Genomic DNA, 13836 nt, shown 5'->3' on the forward strand with positions numbered 1-13836 from the left:
GGCTCTGGCATCATGGCAGGGGTGTCCATGCTGTGGGAGTGAGAAAAAGAAGCTCCAGACATGGCACCAGTTCAACATTACTAAAAAGGTCCAGCCCTTTTCTTCTCCATTCATGCACAGATACAATCAATATCATCATTCTTCAGACTACTTGCATCTGTTATCTGTTATTTCTTCTCTAAAAGAAAATCTTCCTTTTCCCTCTCTGTAAACACTTTCCTATCCAGACTGTATCCATGCCTCATCTTTTTATCTTTTTCACAGCCTCTTCTTGTCAAAATCCTCATATGTATCTCACTGCAGTCTCCTTCCTTTCCTCTCAGGCCTGTATTACAGCAATCGCTTGCAAGTATTTGCTGTTTTCAACACTTGCCCTCCACTTCTACACACACCTAGGGTATTTCTTTCAAAACAGTTTATCAGGTAATGAAATGGCAAATTTCTGCTGGTGCACCTAGGTTACTTTTAAAGTTGCTAAGGTGGTGTATTTTACAATTAAAAACTAATACTTAGGTTTGAAAACCCCTAAGAATACCACAATAAATTTCAGTGTCCTGAATCTGAATTAAAACTGCAGCTTGCCTTAGAGCTACCTAATCCTGATGTGCATCCATATCTAAAGTTCCTGAGCCCTCCATAAGTGTGTAGAATAATATATATGCTTATAGAGCTTTAAACAAATGTTTGTTTAGTTCCCATTTCAAACATGCTCATAGCTCTAAGCTTCATATTCTAATGAAATCAGGTCATTTAAACACAGTGAATTTCATACTTGGGTTTTAACCAAACTAGGGTGACAGCTTTACTTGCATTTTCTTGACCAGATCAGAAAACATTTAAAGATCTCAGAGTTGTTATAAGATATTTTAACAAACTGAGTTTAATTTTTCTGTTTTGTAGCAGAATGACAAATTAAGTGTGTATGTAGCGATTTGTAGTAGAACTCTTTAAAGACTTCTAGTGGTTTTGTAAGTTCTATAGTATCTCACCAGAACAGAGGACTCAATTTTACTGTCATGGGAGCAAGTTGCATAGAAGGTATGACTTTTTTGCTACCAGAATTACTCAGAATGACTGTTGTGCTGAGCTGAGATGTCAGTTCCCACAGCTTGGTGAGAGCACCGTTATCAACAAGCCTCCTTGAAGTTGCTGTGTTGTCACTCTTGTTGGTTTTTTTTTTTGCACTTGCCTTTGTGAGTACACACACAAGTGTGGAGAACTGAAGCTTTTAGTTCGGTCTGCTAAGGTGTTTCTACTATTTTCCCAGTCAATTGGGTTAATAATAATGGGAGAATTTGACAGTCCTTTGGGAAGGACTGACAGGAAGATATTAAGGGAGTTAAATGTTCTTTATTGCCTTTGAGAAGTGTAGCCAGTGTTTCTTACTGTAAAATGGGTAAGAGTTCACCTTTCATCTAGCTCAGCTATTAGTTTTTGAAGACCTTTGGGATGATGGGTAATAAGATTATTGTGTAAGTGGCTTAAAGTGAAGGAACCAGGTGAGAAGCTGTGTAAAGCATGTATTTGGAAAATAACTTCACAGTGCTCTCTTGCTTTTTGCCAAAGCTATGCCCAGTATCCATTGCAAAAGTTGCTAGCAGGGTGAAACCCTATGCCCTTTCAGGGTCCAAGTGGAGCACTAGAAGTTGAAAGGTGCTGCTTATGCTCACCTCTCCTTCACAGAGCTCTGGAGATAAGGTCTAGCTCCATTTTCTGTGACTGCATTTTTCTGGGATTTTATAAAAGCAAAGGAACTAAATCTAGGTCATTTTAAAGTTACTTCACACTGACCGGTTAAGATTCTGTGCTGGTTTTGGTGCATAGAGGAAAATTCACATATCACAAACCAGATGTGTAAGCAGTATTATGCTTTTTTTTTATTATTTATTTTCTAGAAAGGAGATATTATAGATATCATCTGTAAAACCCCCATGGGCATATGGACAGGCATGCTGAACAACAAAGTAGGAAACTTCAAGTTCATTTATGTGGATATTATTTTGGAAGAAGAAGCTGCACCCAAAAAGATAAAGACTCACAGAGGAAGCAAAAGGACCAAGCCTAAAACGCTGCAAGAACTCTTGGAATGTGTCCATCTGCAGGTCAGAAAACGTTTTCCTGTTGTGTTTGAAATCTCTAATTTCAGTGCACTTGGGTTTTGATGTAATTTACAGGCAGTTGTAGAACGGCAGGTTTCAGCAGTTTTGAAGTCAGCAACACAAATAAGTTTAATGTCTGTTTCTTATCTGATGTCAGTGGTTTATATAACTGCATTTTACCACAAGATTTGGTTAGGCCAAAAGGCTCCATGCACAGAGGCACAGTGATGACTTGTCAAGTAACTTGCCTGTAATTGTGTGCCTTTGGGCAGGAGGTGTGTGAGTATGTGGAAATCTCAGGGACAGGACTGCAATGTGACCCAAGTGCCAACATTCAGAATTTAGGTTTCTAATTTTGCATGATTTTTGGGAGCAGTATTCTTTTTGCCCTATGCTCATGTTGTGCTTCTCCCTCTCTGGATCCCTAGTTCCCGACTGAGTTTAAAAGCATACTTAGGTCGTGATTTACATGTAATATTTTTATTAGCTGTTTTTGCTTTTTGTACTGATGCAAGCACTCCTTATCCTGGAGTAGATGTAGAGTTTCATATTGTGTTGACACAGAGCTGAAGGGGGACTATGTGTTACACAGCATGGCTGAGGGTTCCCTCAGCTTCTCACACTCACATTTTTATCTGAGGGCTCTTTCTGTGCCAAGGCAGAGCACGCCCTACATCAGAGGCTTTCCTGGACTGGAAGGCACTCTATTGGGTGACCCGTGAAAGTCCAGAAGGTCAGTAGATTAAATCATTTTTGACAGACCTCTATCCTGACCCAATTTGTTGCCAAGCTCTGGCAGGCAACTCAGCCACAGGTGCTGGGCTGGCCAAGATGACCTCAAGATATCTCTACCTCTCTCACTCTCAGTCTCTAGTTTTGTACAAAAGGCAGGTTCATCAGACTGAAAAGTGGAGTCCATTCAACCTGATGAAAAAGTAAAGGAGAAATGGTTCGTATTCCTCTACTAAAAAATAGTGCTTGTTTACATGAGAGATTTGCAAATTTCTTTTCATAGGAATATGCCTCAACGCTCTTGCTAAATGGCTATGAAACTCTAGAGGACTTAAAGGATCTACAGGAGAGCCACCTGATTGAATTGAATATTTCAAACCCAGAAGACAGGACAAGATTGTTATCAGCAATTGAAAATCTACAGGACTATGACAGTAAGTGTTTAAGCTCTGACAGTCATGTGAACATTTTAACTGAAGAAAAACATTTAAAGAAATAGTGATCCCCACATTGATCTGTTTAATGATTTTTCTTTTAAACATGAAACATTGAGTTTGGTGGTTTCTTAATTTGTCCAGACGGCTAACTGTACATCTCTTCTAGACACGTACATGATTACTATATTTGTAACACATGAATGATTTAAGATTTCCTGTTGATAGGTCATAAACTAGACATTGATAGCAACTATTGCTTGAGAGCAACCCTTTTTATGATTGTAAAACCAACTCCAAGAGAGGTTAAATGACTTGCAAAAAGTCACAAGGTCTGTGCAAGAGCAGAAAATTAAACCTCCCAAACTCTGGGCTAGTACTTAAAAAAATAAAGCTAAAAAAATTAGTCAAGTACTAAAAAAAATAGAGCTACAATGAGAGCTACAACAAGAATTTAGGTCAAGTTCTGAGAAACTTCAGCTAAGCATCTACTTAATTAGATACTCAGAAAAAAAAAAAAAAAGAAAAAAAAAAGAAAAAAAAAAAGATGTTTTCTTCTCCACTAATATTTGTGCAAATTCACCCCTATCCTGACCAGTTACTTCATCAGATGTGTATTCTCAATTGAGAAGCATCTGAAAGAGAAAAAAAAAAGGATACCTGGAAGAACAGGTATCCCTGCCTTCCTGTTTTATTTTAATATCAGGTCTTGTCAGCTGTCCAATTTTTCTCTCCTCAGCATAGGTGGCTCTCCATTTGTCACTCCAGCATATGTACATACATATGCACATACCTGCAGGCACACATATATCCTAATCTTTCTGTACATGAATTCTGTACATGAGTTTCTGAGAATGTCTCATCCATTCAACTTTCCCTGCAGATGTTCTCTAATCCACCCTTTTGTTTCCTTGTATTTCACTCTACATTTGTTTTTTCCTGAAACCCATTTCAATGTACAGTGTTTCCTGTTCTCTTAGTCAGCATCACAGAAATGCAAGTTTCTTGCAAACACATTGGAGAAACATTTAAAAGGTCTTCTTTGCCCAGCAGGACCAGTACTTCTTTCTTATCAGTACTTTTTGAGATGAGGGGCTAGAAAAGGACTCTTGAAGTGCTGTCTATATAGAGGTAGTGTTTGAAAGAATGAATCTGGGAAAGAAAAGGTTACATTTTCCAAGAATTGTGTTGCAGGTATCCAGCTAGAAATCATATGAAAATGCATTAATTTCCTTAGTTTTCCCATGAATTGAGTACATGTATCTTTGTGTATATTTCCAGGTAATTAGCCTTGCCACACGTTCTGCACCTTTTATTGCATATGTTTTTCTATACCAATATTTAACAAGAAAAAAACATTAATGAAAAATGATAGATTGTAGTTTTACAGAGTTCTGCAACAGGGTGAAAAACAAAACCAAAACATAATGGTTTTCATCAGGCTATGCAAGTGTCAAACTATTCTGGGACAGTGAGGATATGGTTTACTATTTATACTTCTTGTATAGCAAAAAGCATAGCAAGAAGACACGTAATATTTTTAGAAGATAACAACAAGGTTTTCTTTTTCTGAAGATGTGTTAATAACTTTATCTTCTACATAAACCTTTGCAAGAAGCAAATCTGACAAGGACATGTCCCATACACTGAATATTAGAAAATTCACTTTAAGTACCTAAATAGGGTTCTTCCCGCTTAGCAGCATGGGATTAAGTCACTTTTCTCCAGGTAAAACGGTAACCCTGATTATGTGTGTATGGTAGTTTAACACTTTAAATTCTTATAATGGTTCTGGAGAAAATTACATTAAATCTTATAGAGTGGCCCATGCTTCAAAATCAGTGATGATTTTTGATCAAGAGATGAAATGAATGTTTGTTTCACATTCACTTGAGATAGGTATAAACAATCTTTAGAGTATTCAAATTCAATAAAATAATTTTACCAGAAATTATGAATACTCACAGGGACCAAAACTAAGACATCTTTAGATGCCATCCCAGTTATAAGCATTCATTTCAGTCTGGGTGTCATAAGACTCCTGTATATTTTAAGGTAAAACACAAATAAATAAGGTCTTGGTTATATAAATAAGCATGCTCTCTTGAATAAGGACTGAATCAAATCCTTCCCTCATCTGGTTGTCAAAGTTTGATGGTGCTTATCACATGACCAGTAGTCACAGAACAAAATTTAACAACCTGCTCTAAAAATGAAGATATTAAAGACTAAAATTGATAGACGTCATCTGTTAAGTAACTATAATGAAAGATGGAGGGTCAAGTTTGGGCATAAGCTCAGCATGTGTCTGACCTTGTCCAAATCATTTGACCTCTTTGTGATTCTGTCAACCCAATTGGAAAATTGGGTTGAAAGAGCTGAGTGCTATTGTGAAAGTGAATTCTGCCTCTGAACTGAACTTTCCTAGGTCAATATTTTTTTTTCCTAAATGAGCATGACTGAGTCCAACATAAATGATTTCTTAATTAAAATTGATTTTCTGCATTGTTTAGAAGTGAGCAGCATAATTACCCACAGTTACAAGGTAATCTGTTTACTGGCCAAAAGTGTTCTAGATAGAAGTTCAGCATTCTACCAGGTAAAAGTTCATTCTCTTTATAGGCTTCATGAGAGAAAATAATAATAATAGACCCATAGATCACATTTACTATTCTAATCCCATCTTTCTCACACAGATTGGAATAGTTCTGTGTCTTTGCATTAGATCCATGTTTCCACAAAGCATGTGTTTGATTAATGAATGGAATCTCATCCATGAAGATATGCTCCAGAGCTGAAATGCAAGGGTTTCTGAGTGTTTGTGACTCTAATACTATTCATAAAAGCCAAGTATCCTGGAATGTAGCCTCATTTTACTTGATTCTACTATAAATGTAATGATAAAACATGATTTTATATTTCTTTAATGCAATACCTGATATTGCTAAATGTCCAGATGTTTTTCGAGGGCTTCTCATTTCTTCTTCCTTTTTTTTTTTTTTCCTGACATCTATTTTACGTTACACTAGGTGGTTTCTTCATGCCACATACCTGAGACTATATAATTCATGTTGCAGAATAAGCAAACAGCTATTGAATTTTGTAACAAAAGGACTCACAGCAATAGTTTCCACATTATATACTTCTTAAAGCCACCCAAAATGTATGATTTTTGGCAGTAAGAATATTTTCATCTTACATTTGATTTAGACCTCAATGAATTTAAGAGCAAAGATTTTACGCATCTCACATCAGGAATTAAAAACTGAGTTTTATTTAGGAAATGCTACTGAATAGTGTTTTGTTTTGTTTTATTTTGTTTTTTAAAATTTTTTCCTTCACTGTACTGTGCTATATTCTTTCTACCTTTCCTGTGAGTCAAGGCCCAAATTCACCATCTTCAAGTGCTGCACGTAGCAATACTATTCTAAAACTGCAAGGTCTTTGAAGCACTTCATGACCTTCTCCACCCTCCACAAATATCTTTTTAGATTTACTGTAAGTTGATCAGACCTATATATTTGGGGAAAAAAATGATTGGTTTCCATGAATTCATGTCTACGGAGGGAAAAAAAAAAAAAAAAAAAAAAAAAGCCCATTTTCATAAAGCATTTCTTAATAGCTTTCCATTCTTCTCCCACATGGCTTCTAGACAGGAGATGGATGTCTGTGCTTTTGTAGGATGCTATTTTTAAAGTGAAGCAGTTGCTGAATGGTTAATGAATAAAGTAATGAAGTTTGCAACTTCTTTCATGACTGCTTCCCAGGACACACATTTGTGGGTGTGTGAAATAGGCTTGATTGTCTTCTCATTTAGATGATGGAAGTCAAGAGGTTCATTCCTGAAGTCCAGTAGGTTATATTAGTCTGAAACTATTTAGAGTGAAAGAAGAATTAGACTTCTTTGAATATGTGCATAAAGTTCATGTATAGGAAAAAAAAAAAAAAAAAGGTACATATGTGCAATCTTGGGGATAATTATCTTACCCTTATCTCCCCAAATCCACTTCCTTAGCATGTTCTTTGTATCTAAGTGCCAGATCATACTCTAAATCCCACTGCCAGTATCACATAAGGTTTGTTTCTTATTTATTTGGACAGCAAAATAGCTGATGATACAATTTTCAGTTCTTAGTTGTATTCCTTACATGAAGACCTAGCATCAAGAGTTCTACTTACACAGGGCTGTCCCTTTACATCCGTGGAATTACACAATATCATGTAAAGGTCAAATGGTGCAGAAAGATGCTCTCCCCTCCTTCACTGTGGTAGCTGCAACCCTTTGACCTGTATGTAATATTCCCATATTCCAGGAAGCTCTCCCTTGCATGAATATTCGTATTTTTCACTTTTTTCAGACACATCTGTTTGCTTCCTGATTTTAGCGAAAAATAAGCTTACTTCTGTTTTCAGCATAAACTCTTCTCTCATACCTGTTCAGTATCTCTCCCACTTGTATTTTACTCTGAGTGCTGGAGAATCATTGCCAGTGGGAAGAGAAGGCCCAATTGATGTCAATGCAACCTCTGCTATTGAAAGCAGAAGCTATGTCATTGACTCAGCAAGTGCTATTTTTCACCTTATGTGTCTGTAAATATCCACTAAAGATTTACTCCTTTGATGCTCTGAAGTATTGCAGGTATACAGACCCACTTCGGGTCTTTCTTTTTCAAGAAGTATTACTATTTACTGCTTTACAATGATCCTTTCTGGTTTGTTGCACTATGAGTTTTTGTTTCATCTTAACAGTTAAGTGGTCTAATGGGTACAGGCACTCCAGGTTGATAGGTTGACCTCCTTCACACCTGGCTAGGAGGTCTAACATCAGTTTTGAAGATACACATCATTCTAGTTACTTGTTCAGTTGTGCTGCACTGCATCACCTTCCAGGAAAGTACACAAGTGACTCAGCCTAAAGCATCACGCTCCTAGCCCATTTCACCTCCTGGGCAAATCTCATGAAGGCAGACTTGAGGGCATGCTCATGAAGTACGGGTTGCTGCTGGGTTGACCTTTTTTTTTTTTTTTTTTTTTTTCTTTCATAAGACAAATCTAAGCTTCAACCAGTCATCTGAACATAATGACACTGGAGTCAGTGTGACCTCAATACATTCTTGAGTGGAATTGCCTTAAACCTAAGCTTAAAGTGCTTTCCTAATCAGGACTTTGATTAAAAAGAGGGGGAAAGCTAGTGAAAGGAAACAAAGATCTATCTCTGCCTGTGTTATGAACATTTATGTCATTGAATAAAAAATGTTCACTTCCAAGATCTAAATTGTGAGGAAGATACATATGCATCACACATCCATTATCAAGTCTAAAAGCCTAACATTTTATTCAGTCATCTGCATATAATACTACAGTCTAAAGTAGTATTAGAATATCTGTCAAAATGATCCATATTTTGGACCCTCTGGCCATATCATAGACAACAGTGACTGAAAGCTATATATCTTATATGAAACTGCTTTGCTGTAGAAAAATAATAGAACTTCCATTTGTTGATAAGATAGTAGTTTCCGATGATTCTGCAACATTTAATGGCAGTTTAATTTTTATCATTTCATGTTTCCTGTGCATTGTATCTTTCATCTGGTGTCCAAAAGATTAACACAGTAAACTTACCTTTACTAATGGGGAAATTGAACATGTATTTGTTAGAAGAAGGAACTAAGTAGAACTGAATGCGAAAACCAAAAGCTAAAAGAAATTTTAAAAAACAAACAAACAAAAAAGTAGTTGTTTTTTTTAGAACATCTAAAGCTGTATGCTATGCTTATTTATAATACTCAATATCCTGTTTAAGTGATTTAGTAGATACGGCATAATATTTAAGTTGCTCATAAAAAAGAGAAAAATAACTTGATTGATTTCAGTATTTTCTTCTTAAATATGATTTTTTTCTTCAACTTTTTCTGTTTTGAACAAAAAATAGAAAATATATGTTCACTTTCCCAAACACCTAAGCATTATTGTTTTTCAGTTTTCAATGTAACAACAACAACAACAACAACAAAATCTCCTAGTGAGGAGACAGAAGTTTTACATTTCTGTTTCCTGAATAGAAATTTGTTATTTTTCTAAAACTGATCTAAATTCAGATTAAAAAAAAAAATAAAAATCTCAGAGTTCCATGCTTGCTTGTGTCTCTGTCCCTGGAACACACAAAGGAAAGACACTGCTACAAAATAGTATGAGATGTTTTTCACAACTTGCTTAAGCTACCACAACCATTAACAGAGCACTACTGTAATACTAACTGAAGCAGTTTTTTTCTTTTTTTTTAATCCACTAGTTACTTGGTCTTCTTTCCCACTGTAGAACAAACAAAGTGGATAGAGATTCCTCTTTGACCTTGAAAATGTAAACAGGATTAACACTTTTCAGGTCACTGCTTGCCCTGGCAGCAGTTGATGCCCCAGAAGCTGATAAAAGTCCCAGCGAGTGGCATTAGGGCTGGTCGGGGATTACAGCAGAGGGAAGGGGAGCCCTGCCTGCAGCCGCCTAGGAGGTCTGCATGCAGCCGCCAGCTGGGCTCTGTCAGCCCACAGCGACCAAGGGTCACCTGGGTCCTCTTGGCACTGGTGGGATGGGTGCGAGGAGCTAATGACACAGTTCAGACAGGGTTTTACTGGGGCATCTGCCGTTGTTTGGGCTAAACTACTTCTGTTGCTACTAATAGCAGCAGTAATACCTTCTTTGCTGTAATTCCTTTTGTAATTCCTTACTGACTTAAATCAGAAATCAATTGGACCCTACCCGATCAAATATTTTCCCTACAGAGATAACATTTGACATAGCAAACTACATTCTGTAAGGTGAGAGGAGATCAAATGGTTACAGGTATCAATTAAATCCTCTGAAAGGTGCCCTCTGTCATGCAAAACAAAACAAAAAAAGTGAAAATCTTTCTCATGTTGGAAAAGTTTATAATGTCTAATAGCTGAAACAAATGTCTGTAGAAATTTTCCTTCTGGAAAATTTATAATTCCATGCTGCTACCCTGGAACTAAATTAGATTTAGATTTCCAAGAAGGATGAAATCCTTCATGAACTAGGACTTCCATACTGCCTGTATTTGGACTGAGACAACTTAAATCTGACCAAAGAGTCAAAGCGAACTATTTAGCCATGGAGCAACAAGTCAGGTGAAATAAGGGAACTTTCTTTGCAAAAGCAAAAAGGTACCATTTTTCAGTGGATTAAAATCTGAGGTAAAACCTTTTATTCCTGTAAGATCTGTTCCTCATACTTTGGAAAGTAAGCCACAGTTTAAAGTAAAAACACAGTTACTGGAGAGCAATAGGAAAAGAAAGAGAATGACAGAAAGAGATTTTAAATTTAAACCTTGTTTTCTGAAGAAATTTACCGTGAGTAAACATCATGTATTATACAGCCAGAAGATACAAACATGAACTTTAACCACAGGATACATTAGATTCATGATATACAGGTATATCTTGTCTGCAACACACCAGCTTGTTGAGCTCTGTTGAGAGGTCTGCCGATACTCTTCCTGGGCTGCAGATTTTTGAGTTTGAACAGATTAGTCATGCAGCAAGCTAAACAAGGACACATTATTTGCAAGATTTTCTGTTTCTACTTAGTTTTGAAACGGTGTTCAAAAAACATAGCAAGAATTAAGCATCTAAGCTTTCTCTGAGGCCTTTGTGTTTTGGAAAATATCCTTCTGGCTACCAAGCTGAGTTTAGGAAGTTTCCATCAGCCAGCAACTCCCACTGAAAAATCAAATGCTTTAGGAAATCTGATTGCCATATCTTTAGGCTGAGCACTTCTAAAGACCAGCCAATTATATCTTGCCATGCAATACACAGAGTAGGTGAAATGGTGGGAATTACATTCAAAAGACACAGCACCTGTCATTCATGTATTATAAACAAGGCACAGTATGCTGCATGGTTAACTAGGATGTTGCATGAGCAGGATCGGGAATGCATGTGTGTGGGAGGGGAAAGGCTGCTTACTCTATTGTGGGCATGGTGACCATGCATGGTCACTGGTGCACCTGTGTACAGTCTGAAGGATGAGGCCAAAGTCTCAGGCATTCATCTCTGAGCAACATAGTACAGGATCAATGCCAACCTCAACAGCAACTTAGATGCTCATGTCATCATATTTTTAGTTCTTTGATGCTGAGGTTTGTGATTCTGATAGACAGAAGATATTGATCAAGCCATGTTTATATTACCTACTCTTTTTCTACAGTTTCTCAAGATCAGCTACACTGCTGTCTCAAACTCTTTCACAGGGTACTTATTTTGACATTTTTTTCTTATTTTGTTCTCTCTAGTTGAACAACAGCAGACAAGTGAGGGTGGTCAGGAGATGCGAAGCTTAAGCCCTCAGCCCAGTTTTGACAAATCACAGTTAAATGACTGCCCAAGAGATTCCGGCTGTTACATCTCATCAGAAAATTCAGATAATGGTAAAGAAGAAGTAGACCCAGAAACCCTGTCTGACATGGTGCAGTCAATAACAATCACTGAGTCAAACTGATTCTGTTAAGCTGTATTTCTGCAGATGCTCAGAAAAGGCAAACAGATAAGTGAAGTTGATTTGCTGGTACGGTGGCACAGAAGCAGAACACAAAATACTCTCAACACTGAAAATCTACTTCTGTCTGATGTATAATGCTCTAGACTGCTACATGTGTGGACACCTGAGAGCTAAATCTTAGCTGATAATATGAATATCTCATGCTTTTCTTTTCAATGAATCCACAGACATTTCACTGAAAAAGTTTATACATACATATTTATATATATATTTGTACAGCAAATGCATTTTTTTATGATAATAGATAATTGTTTCATGTAGTGGTACATAACCTGGATGTTAATTTCTGGAACTGTCCCAAATGTAAATATTGTATATATTTATTTTTAAAAGATATGGATTAATCACAGTGTCTCTTTTTTTCAGATTGTTTTGCTGAGATTTGTACAGAAAATGTTTGCATTGACATAATATCACAATAAAAAATTGATACATTCACATTCTACTTCAAAAAGTACCAACCTAATTCTCATTAATATTAAAACTATTTCAGGCCATTCTTCTCTAAAATGGTCTCTAAAGTAGACTATTTCTTACACTTTATCCTGGAGGTACAGAAGAACTGTAGTATGAATCTGAATCAAGCTTTTTGTGTTCATCATCTTTTAGAGAGCATAGCCATCTGAATTCTTTATGCACTGGCAATTTGTATATTGTTATTTCACAACTGTTCTCATTCCTTCCAAGCATTATAAAGACAATGAAAGCTTGAAACAAACAAACAAAAAATTGTATCAATACTATGCTTTTATGAATGTCTTCTGTGAAACTCTTGCCTTTTGTGTGTGGTGTAAATTTTGTTAATTATTTGTTCATACAGAGCTCAGAAGCTAATATGCTTATTGTGCATTATTGTCTTTTATATGAGATTTAATTGTCATTTCCCAGTATATTTTGCACTGGAATACACATTATATCTGCCTGTCTTCTTTTAGAGTACTTCCTTAAAAAATAAAAAAAAATCATATGTTTGAGCCCTTTATAAACTACTTGATTTTTAATGCAGTCATTACATTGCAAAGATGGCTCCATTCTAACACTAACACAGTAAATGGCAAATCCACTTAATATTTTTATCATGCGTAATCACCTGGGTATCAAATCAATACAGAAACTTCATGCTCACCAATTAGTCACACAATTTTCATAATTTAAGGCATTTTGCATTCATGTTAAATAGTCTCCACAGATTGATGACAACTTAAATCATTTTCAGAAGAGATGAAACACGGAAAGTTCCACCCTCAAAATAGTATTTCTGAAGAATTTGTAAACAAACGGAAAACTCTTCCCCCCCTACCCCCCCCCCCTTTCTTTTTCTTCCCTAATGGAAATGCTTCCTGTAGTTGTAGTTCCCTCATATGGCTCCTGCTGTCAGATTCCTAATACACAGATCTGCTTTGAAGGTTATAGTATCAAAACAGCAATTTTAGAAAACTACATATATTACATTTCAAAAGACTTGAAGTAAATAAAATTAGTTTAGTAAAGTAAAGAAGCATGGGAGATGCTTGACTTGTTTCTGGTTTTAAATTACCTTTTATGCTTTGGCTGGCAATGATAGTTATCATTTAGCAGCAATGACCTCATATTTCCAGGTGTGCTTGGGGGTGCACAAGCCTATGAAGTACATGTCAGCTTGTATCAAATAGCTATATTTTTTTCTTAACGCATTTCTAACCATTAGTGTGTCATCACGGGTGGTACTTAATATGATTTTGATAACTTTTTCTGAAAAAATATTGTTGAATTAGCTTCTACCATCTCCTCATTCTAGGGAAGGACTGAAGTCTGCTTGACTTCTTCTAACAGGAGCTTTATGGATTATGACAGGTATTATGACTGTCAAGAAACAGCTAAGCTAGCTGGGTCAAGGACTAACAACCTGAGAGACCAGAGATGTGCCATGATATACTCTGAGGAATGTTTATTTGCATTAGTTTGCAAATGAAAATAGGTCTCCTTAATTAGTTACAGCGAGACAAGCAACTCAT

General features: G+C 36.4%; 1 protein-coding gene across 1 annotated transcript in view; it reads left to right on the forward strand.

The window, feature by feature from the left end:
* LOC308201001 (SAM domain-containing protein SAMSN-1-like) overlaps positions 1 to 12828 on the forward strand; it is a 36213-nt gene extending 23385 nt beyond the window's left edge. Inside the window, exons 6-8 of the mRNA XM_080607705.1 lie at positions 1896 to 2102; positions 3115 to 3265; positions 11577 to 12828. Coding sequence (XP_080463831.1) covers positions 1896 to 2102; positions 3115 to 3265; positions 11577 to 11782 — 564 coding nt within the window. The 3' untranslated portion in view covers positions 11783 to 12828. The remainder of the gene's footprint in view (positions 1 to 1895; positions 2103 to 3114; positions 3266 to 11576) is intronic.
* Positions 12829 to 13836: the final 1008 nt, after the last annotated feature.

This window comes from Anser brachyrhynchus (genome assembly GCF_964034855.1).
Source record: "Anser brachyrhynchus genome assembly, chromosome: 1".
Classification (NCBI taxonomy): domain Eukaryota; kingdom Metazoa; phylum Chordata; class Aves; order Anseriformes; family Anatidae; genus Anser; species Anser brachyrhynchus.